The sequence below is a fragment of the Emys orbicularis genome, chromosome 2, assembly GCF_028017835.1.
Source record: "Emys orbicularis isolate rEmyOrb1 chromosome 2, rEmyOrb1.hap1, whole genome shotgun sequence".
NCBI classification, from domain to species: domain Eukaryota; kingdom Metazoa; phylum Chordata; order Testudines; family Emydidae; genus Emys; species Emys orbicularis.
In genome coordinates this window covers 238,275,578-238,283,158 of record NC_088684.1, presented here as the reverse complement: position 1 = coordinate 238,283,158, position 7,581 = coordinate 238,275,578, and the positions used below count along the sequence as shown (strand labels likewise).

The window sequence follows — 7,581 nt, the reverse complement described above, 5'->3', positions numbered from 1 at the left end:
GCCCGCGCTGACCGTCGGGAGTCTGTCCCAGAGCACTCTGCAAGCGGTAGGGTCAGTCGGATCCGGGGAGAAAAGGTGTGCGTAGAAAGCCCTGGCCCTCTCGCACATCTCCACTGGATCCGTGAGGGGGGTGCCGTCCTCCGCCAGGAGGCAGGTGACGTCCTTCTTGGCCCCCCTCTTTTTCTCCAGGGCATAGAAGAAGCGGGAGCCGCGATCCATCTCCCAAAGGAGGCGGATGCGGGATCGAACAAAAGCACCCCAGGCCCGATGATCGTCGAGGGCTCGGAGCTCCTCCCCCTTCTCCTGGCACGCTCCGCAAAGGGATGGATCCTCAGGGCTGGCTGCCAGACGCCTCTCTAGCTCTAAGACCTCCCGTTCCAACTGCTCTATCGCCGCATCCCTCCGTCGGCTGGCACCCCGGGTGTAGTCGTGGCAGAAGAGCCGGGCGCACACCTTTCCTAGGTCCCACCACTGCCGCGCCGAGGTAAAGGCACGCCGCTGCCCTCGCCAGACCAGCCAGAACTCCCGGAAGGACGCCACGAAGCCCACATCCTCCAGCAAGCTATTGTTAAAATGCCAATAGGTCGGTCCCGGCCTCTCCGCACAGAGACAGGCCGTCACGGTGACTAGATGGTGATCCGAAAAGCGGGCCGGCCGGACGTCGGAGTGGGCCTGTGAAAGATGGAAGTGTGACAAGTAAATGCGGTCCAACTGGGAGTGGCACAACCGATGGACTTCCACCCGGACATAGGTGAACGTGGAGACATCGTCTGGGTGATGTTCCACAATCTCCCGGAGGACGTCCATGGCGGCCGGGCACTGCTCGGTCCCCGAGCGGTCCCGCTCCTCGAGGGTAGCATTGAAGTCCCCACCCAGGACCAGGCTCTCATGAGGATCCAAGGAGCCGAGGAAGGCGGACGCCTGCTGAAAAAAAGGCAGCCGCTCCGGGCCCGATGTCGGGGCATAGACGTTGACAAGGTTGACCACAAGCGCCTCCATGCGGACCCGGAGGTGCAGTAGGCGGCCCGGCACAGCCTCGGCAACCCCCAGCACCTCGGGCCGTAGGTCGGGGGAGAACAGGGTAGCCACTCCAGCCGTACGAACTGTGAGATGGCTAAAATAGACCCTGTCCCCCCACTCCAGCCGCCAGCTGTCTTCGGCGGCCGGATCTGTGTGGGTCTCCTGCAGGAAAACCATAGAGTACCCCCTTCCCGAAGGAAGGAGAGCACCTGGCACCTGCGGAGACCCACCCTACAGCCCTGGGTGTTCAATCTTGCAAAGGTGATAGGTAGCATGAGGAGGGCTGGGGGGGATCCTCGCCAGCAGGGATGCTCACGCCCCCCATTGGGCCATGCAGCAAACCGTGACCCACCCCAAAGGTGAGCAAAGCATCACCGAAGCTGCGGACCCACTGGTAAGCCGCGGCACCCTGCTTCCCGGTCCTTTTACCCTCCCCCATGAGGGCCCTCGCGGTCCAGAGGATCTGATGGAAATCCCCCCCCATCGCTGGAGAGCGAGCGGCACCTTATTGCGGGAGCCACGGACGTCTTCTAAAAACTCCCGCAGCTCTTCTTGCAGCATATAGGGGGGTGGGGTCACTGGCTTCTGGTCATCCCCCGCTGGGCTCCTGGCACGGCCCCGTGGCCCACCGAGACGGGCAGGCAAGGGGCGGACCCTCAACGTGGCGCCCGATGGGCCGGCGCCACACGGCCCGCCTCAGACCCCAGCTCAATGGGGGGCGGCGGCGGAGGGAGGATAGCAGCCCCTAGTGGGTCGGGACTGGGGAACACAAAGGCCGCTCCCTGGGGGTCATCCTTCAGGAAAGAGAAGGAGACATCCCCAGGGGCGGCAATGGCATCGTGGGAGGTGGAGGGGATAGGAATCGGGTCAGGAGTAGGGGCAGGGGCGGGGGCAGGAGTAGGGTCGGGAAGTGGGATAGAGGCGGGATCCTGGGCCCCAGGAGCTGGACTGCTGGAAGGTGGCTCCTCGCGGTCGGGCTCAGGGGTCTGAGGGTTAGGGAGGGGGTCCCCGGGGATGCCGGGCTCAGGCTCTATGGCAGGTGGAACAGCCACGGCAGCAGGAGGTGAATAATCTTCAACAGTGCCCCCACCCGGGAAGGAACTCGGTTGCCCCATGCCAACGAGGGATACCCCTGGTAACACAAGTCCCGGCTGCGTGGCATCGGCCGTCGCCTCAACAGGCTCGGCGGCCGTCAGTGGGGTGTCACCCGCAGCCGGGCAGGTCAAAGAGTCCAGGGGCTCCTCTAAGGCAGGAGCAGGAGCAGCAGTTAGGGGCACAGAAAATGGACAAAGGGGGGCTGGGGTGAGGTCGGCCAGATCGAGGCCCGCTGGCAGAGGGTCGTCCTCCCCCTTGGTAACCGGGGTCAGACCCAGGGCCTCGATCTCCTCATAGATAGAAGGGAGCTCACCTCCCACCACCCCGGGGCCTTCCCCGCTAGCACCCGAGGCGACGCTTGCCTCAGGCATCGCAGGGGGTATAGGTGGCAAGGGAGCAGGAGGGGCTTCAACGGGGGCCTCCGTGAGGAGGGACCGCGGAGGATGGATGGTGGTATCCTCTGGTGGTGCCACACTTTTCCCAGCCGGCAACGGTAGATGTAATGCACCCGCGGGCAAGCGGAGGGCTCGGCAGCAGTGCCCCCCTTCCTGGTTTTCTGGGGGGCCTCCACAGCGGATGGCAGGAGCGGAGCTCGAGCTTTCCGCTTGCCCCGCTTTCCCTGTGCTAGGGTCCAGCCCTCCATGGCATTGTCTGTGGGCTGGGTGACAGGGGTTGGGTGGGGGGGCAGAGATGACGGCTCGAGGACCTGAGGAGGTAACAATGGGGAAGCAGGAGGGGGGGGCGGATTCCCCCTGGGGAGGGCCCTCTCCCGCGCCCGGCAACACCCCCACCGCACCCTCCTCTACAGGCCCCGCCACAATGCACGTAGCAGAGGCGGGGCTCTCCCGCTCGTCTGGGCATGGTGGGGGAGGTACCCCTTGGGCCTGAGCGGGAGCAGTGGTGGTCCGAGAAGGAAGAGGGGCAGCTTCGGGTACCGGGCAACCAGGGATGCCAGCAATGGTAGGGCTGGCGCCCTGCCGGGGCTCGGGGGTCTCGGACACTCCTCCGTGCCGGGCCAAGGGGCAGTCCCTCCGGACGTGCCCTATCGCCCAGCAGAGGTAGCACCGGGCCTCCCCCGTGGAGTAGTGCACCCGGTAATGGGCCCCCTGATAGGGGACCAGGAAAGACCCCTCGAGCGCCTCTCCGCCACGTGCCGCCGGCGGCAGTTGGAGCTGCACGTGCCGGCAGAACGAGAGGACGTGACGGAGGGCGGGGTCTTTGCAGTCCAGCGAGAGAGGGCTGACGATGGAAATCGGTTTCCCCAGGGTAGAAAGGGCGGGCAGCAGGACGACATTGGGGAGGAAAGGAGGAACGGAGGTGCAGACCACACGGACACCCAGATCCTCCATTGGCTCCAGGGGGACGAACACGCCCCCCACCGCCAGGCCCTTCTCTACCGCCTCCTGGGCGGCGGCCACTGAGGCAAGGAAGAAGACAACCTTGCCATACATTTTGGAGGCCGCCACGATGGCCGTGGGCCCCACCACCCTCGCCAACGCCCGCACGTATGTCTCCACGTGGGACGAGGCGGGCACCAGGAGGCAACGGACACCATGCTTCCAGGTCAAGGTGGGGAAGGGGCCCAGGCCACTATAGATGGAAGCAGAGGCGGTGGATGGATGAGAGGGCGTATCGGCAGGCGGGGGGGCTGCCGCCAACTGGGCATACGCCCTGGGGGCCGGGGGAGGGGCACCCACAGATCTGGTGGAGGGAGCAGCGGGAAGGGACGCCGCGGTCGGTGGCGGGGCTGCGGCAGTGGGCGCAGCCCCTGCCATGGAGGGCCCAGTCTTCGTAGCGGGGCTCTTCCCCTTCTTTTTGCCCTGGCCTTTCCTGCCGGCTGGGGCGGCTCCCCCAGAATCGGAGGGGGCGAAGGACGTGGCAGCAGCGGAGGTCACCCCGTCGCCCGCCGCAGCCAATGCCGCACACTACCATATTGCTTTCATGGCTAAATGCCAAGATTCCTGTACTATAAACAACCTTAATATCTACATTAACTTGATGTTAATTGGGTTCCAAATATTTGCCAGAGCTTGTATGGATAAAGTAGCTGTTTTCTTTAGTTCTTGGCAAGATCACGTGAGACATACAGGAATCCTGCTGCAAGAGCAGATCCAATCCACTATTGTTCTAACTAAGTCTTACCTTTAGTTTGTAAAGAGGTTCAATCATGTTATTGAACATGACTTTGATAACCATTTTTGTTATACACTGGTATGACTTCTAACCCAATACTAGCTGTAGTGAGACAGACCCAAAGATGGGGAGCTCTTGGGATGCAGTCAGTGATGTTTGTGTTATCCCTTCCTGCATCAATTTTGCGTTGGGGGTGTGACGTTATTGATATAATCTGGGACCATATAGATCATTGTTGCAACCAAGGTCCTGTAGTGGCACCCAAATCTTGTATAAAGGGGGTCAAATGGGGTGTCTAAGACAAGGTTATGGTTTACTGGTTATGATTATGCTGTCTATATGTGTGTATCAGTTTTATAGTTGAAGTTATGAATATTGGCTCTATGCTGTCTGTATTGCAAACTTATGCTATGCTTCTGGGTGACATCCCAGACAAGCTGGTGTTAGCTCTGCCTAGCCTGCTTGATGGCCCGTTAAGAACCATCAGCTATACAATGGACTCATTGAGAAAAGGCAAATATGCCTTCAGACTCAGCAAAGTATGCAGGGACTGGCCCATGTGACTCCAGACTCCATTTTGCTGTAATTTTCCACAGTAAGAACAAAGAGGTGTTCTTACACCTGGAAAAGACTATTAAGGCTGATGCCTCATCTCCATTTTGTCTTCAATCCTGCTTCTTATCTCTGGAGGCACTTTGCTACAACTGAAGCTCTGAACAAAGGACTGAGGACCCATCCCACCTGGGGATGTTCCAGAGACTTGATTTGAACCTGCAGTTTATTCTATTGCTGCTGCAAGCCTGAACCAAGAACGTTGCCATTGCTGTATGTAATTGATTCCATTTAACCAATTCTAACTCTCATCTCTATCTTTTTCCTTTTATGAATAAACCTTTAGATTCTAAAGGATTGGCAACAGCATGATTTGTGGGTAAGATCTGATTTGTATATTGACCTGGGTCTGGGGCTTGGTCCTATGGGATCAGAAGAACCTCTCCTCTTTTTCTGGGGTATTGGTTTTCATAACCATTTGTCCCCATAACGAGTGGCACTGGTGCTGATACTGGGAAACGAGTGTCTGAGGGAATTGCTTGTGAGACTTGTGGTTAGCCAATGGGGTGAAACAGAAGTCCTCTTAGTCTGGCTGGTTTGGTTTGCCTTAGAGGTGGAAAAACCCCAGCCTTGGGCTGTGATTGCCCTGTTTTTAGCAATTTGTCCTGAATTGGCACTCTCAGTTGGGTCCCGCCAGAACCGCATCATCACGGGGGGGGGGGGGGGGGGGAGACACATGGAGCAGGGGTCAGGCTCCACGCCACAACCTCTGTGTCCCCACAGACACAGTCTAGACCCCCACCACTAGAGCACAGTTTGAAAATTACTCAGTCCTGAATGGCCCCCTCCACAGTGGTCTCCAGAGTCCTGTGCGCTCCCCCAGCAGCTGATGGTCTACTTAGTCCTCTTCCTCCTCCAGGCTCCAGCAGCTCCCCAGGACAAATGCAACTGCGGCAGCAGCTCCAGCAACCTCGACAGCCAAGCAGGAAGGACCCCTCACAGGTGGTAGCAATGGTGGTGAAGACAGGATCCAGACTTCTCCCTCCAGAGGTGGTGGGGAGGGGGGGCTGGCCGGCAAGGCCCCGTGCTCAGCAGCAGTGGCAGCAACAGCAGTCCAGAGAGGGAACACTCCAGCCAGCAGCAGCAGTCCAGGAAAGGAAGGGAAAAGGAGCTCCAGCCAGCAGGACAGCCGGAGAGAAGAAGGAAGGAGAGCTCCAGCAAGCAGGGCAGCCAGAGGACACTAAGCACACTCTGTAGAGGGATGGCTATCCTGCTTCTGCCAGGAAGGGCTTAACACAGTCCTGGCAGAGGGCTGCAGCTCTAAAAACACTGGCTGATTGGGGGAAGTGGCTGCAGCTGGGCCACACCCCAATCAGCCTTCAGCTGGCCTGTATAAAGAGGCTGGGAGCCAGACCCTCAGCAGTCTCTCTTTGCCTTCAAAGGGAGAAGGGTCTGGTTGTAGCAAGCTTGAGATGGAGTATCTGGGTGGAGCAGGGCTGGGGAAAGGCTAGAGGGCTCTAGCCTGGAAAGCCCCAGGCTGTGGCCTAGTAGAAGGCCAAGGGGGTACTGGGGGTTGCAAAGGGCAGCCCAGGGCTAGGTCAAGGCAGCAGGTCCAAACCCTCCTTGCCTGTGATGAGTGGCCTATACTGCAGTCAGCCCCAGGGAGCGGGGGCTAGTTGGTGACTGGCAGTGGCCTTATTCTGAGGTGAGGTAGGGATAGTGGGTGGGGGTTCCCCAGGGAGGGGAGACCCTAGTACTGAGGGGTGTACTGCCATGGGGCAGCACCCCAGATACAAGGGTACTGGGGTCTGGGAGGGACATGGGGGCCAGAGGACAGGTGGACCATTGGCCTGCAGAGGGTGCTCTGGAGGCTGGATTGCGCTAATTCCCAGAAGTCACCAGCAGGAGGTGCCACAGGGGTGAGTCTGCTCCTCTACAGCATGACTATTTGAAGATGACACTTACTCTTTGTTGGAATATTTCATTTTCATTTCCTCACTAGAGCTGTGCCTATCTGATGTTACTTCATTTTTGCTCACCATTTGATGTCACAGTAACATCATTTTTTGTCCTTTTTAGTATTGTAGTTCCATTTCTCATTATGTTTTCCATGTTAGTCACTTGGGTCTAACAGTCCATTAGCTAATAGGATTTATAAGTCAGCTTTTTGAAACAAGGGGGTAGTTTAGCAAGTCTTCAGTATTATGTTTAATAAAAATAATATGGTGGATGCAGCTAAAATTCCCTTTCCAGTTCCAATTAAGTTAAAGTGATGGGGAAAAAAATCCAGCTCCCCAAGTTCTTTTTATTGTTTATCTAGAAATATTTCAGTCTCAATTACTATACCTAATGCACTCCTCGTTTCTCATTACAATAATCAGGGAGGGAGGCAATGCTACTAGACAAACAAATTTACATTAAGGTAGTCATAGAAAGTGTTTACATTATTCACAACTGACCTGACATAACTCATCCATAATGTCATGCTTGATCTACTTCAAGAAGTTTTATATAAGTATTTCTAAAACTGATTGATGATTCTCCTCCTCCTGTGTTGATAGCCTATAGCTTGACAGAAAATAGGAAGGGCTAAGCAAAGAAACTACAGAGCATTAAAAACATGTGTAATCTTATAGTAAATAACCTTTCATATGCTATACAAGGTGTAACCTTTTGTTGGTTTGCTGATATGATATAGAGACAGTAAAAGTTTTCAACAGGCATCCCTTCTCTAACAACAACAATATTAGACTCTTATGCTTTAGAAAGTGGATTGGAGGT

General features: G+C 56.9%; 1 protein-coding gene across 1 annotated transcript in view; it reads left to right on the top strand.

Annotated features, from left to right (window-relative positions):
- The first annotated feature begins 3,582 nt into the window (after positions 1-3,582).
- The window catches only part of LOC135873819 (ATP-dependent translocase ABCB1-like), a 110,973-nt gene continuing 106,974 nt past the window's right edge, over positions 3,583-7,581 (top strand). The window contains exon 1 of the mRNA XM_065398433.1: positions 3,583-3,684. Within this exon, the coding sequence (XP_065254505.1) occupies positions 3,583-3,684 (102 nt within the window). The remainder of the gene's footprint in view (positions 3,685-7,581) is intronic.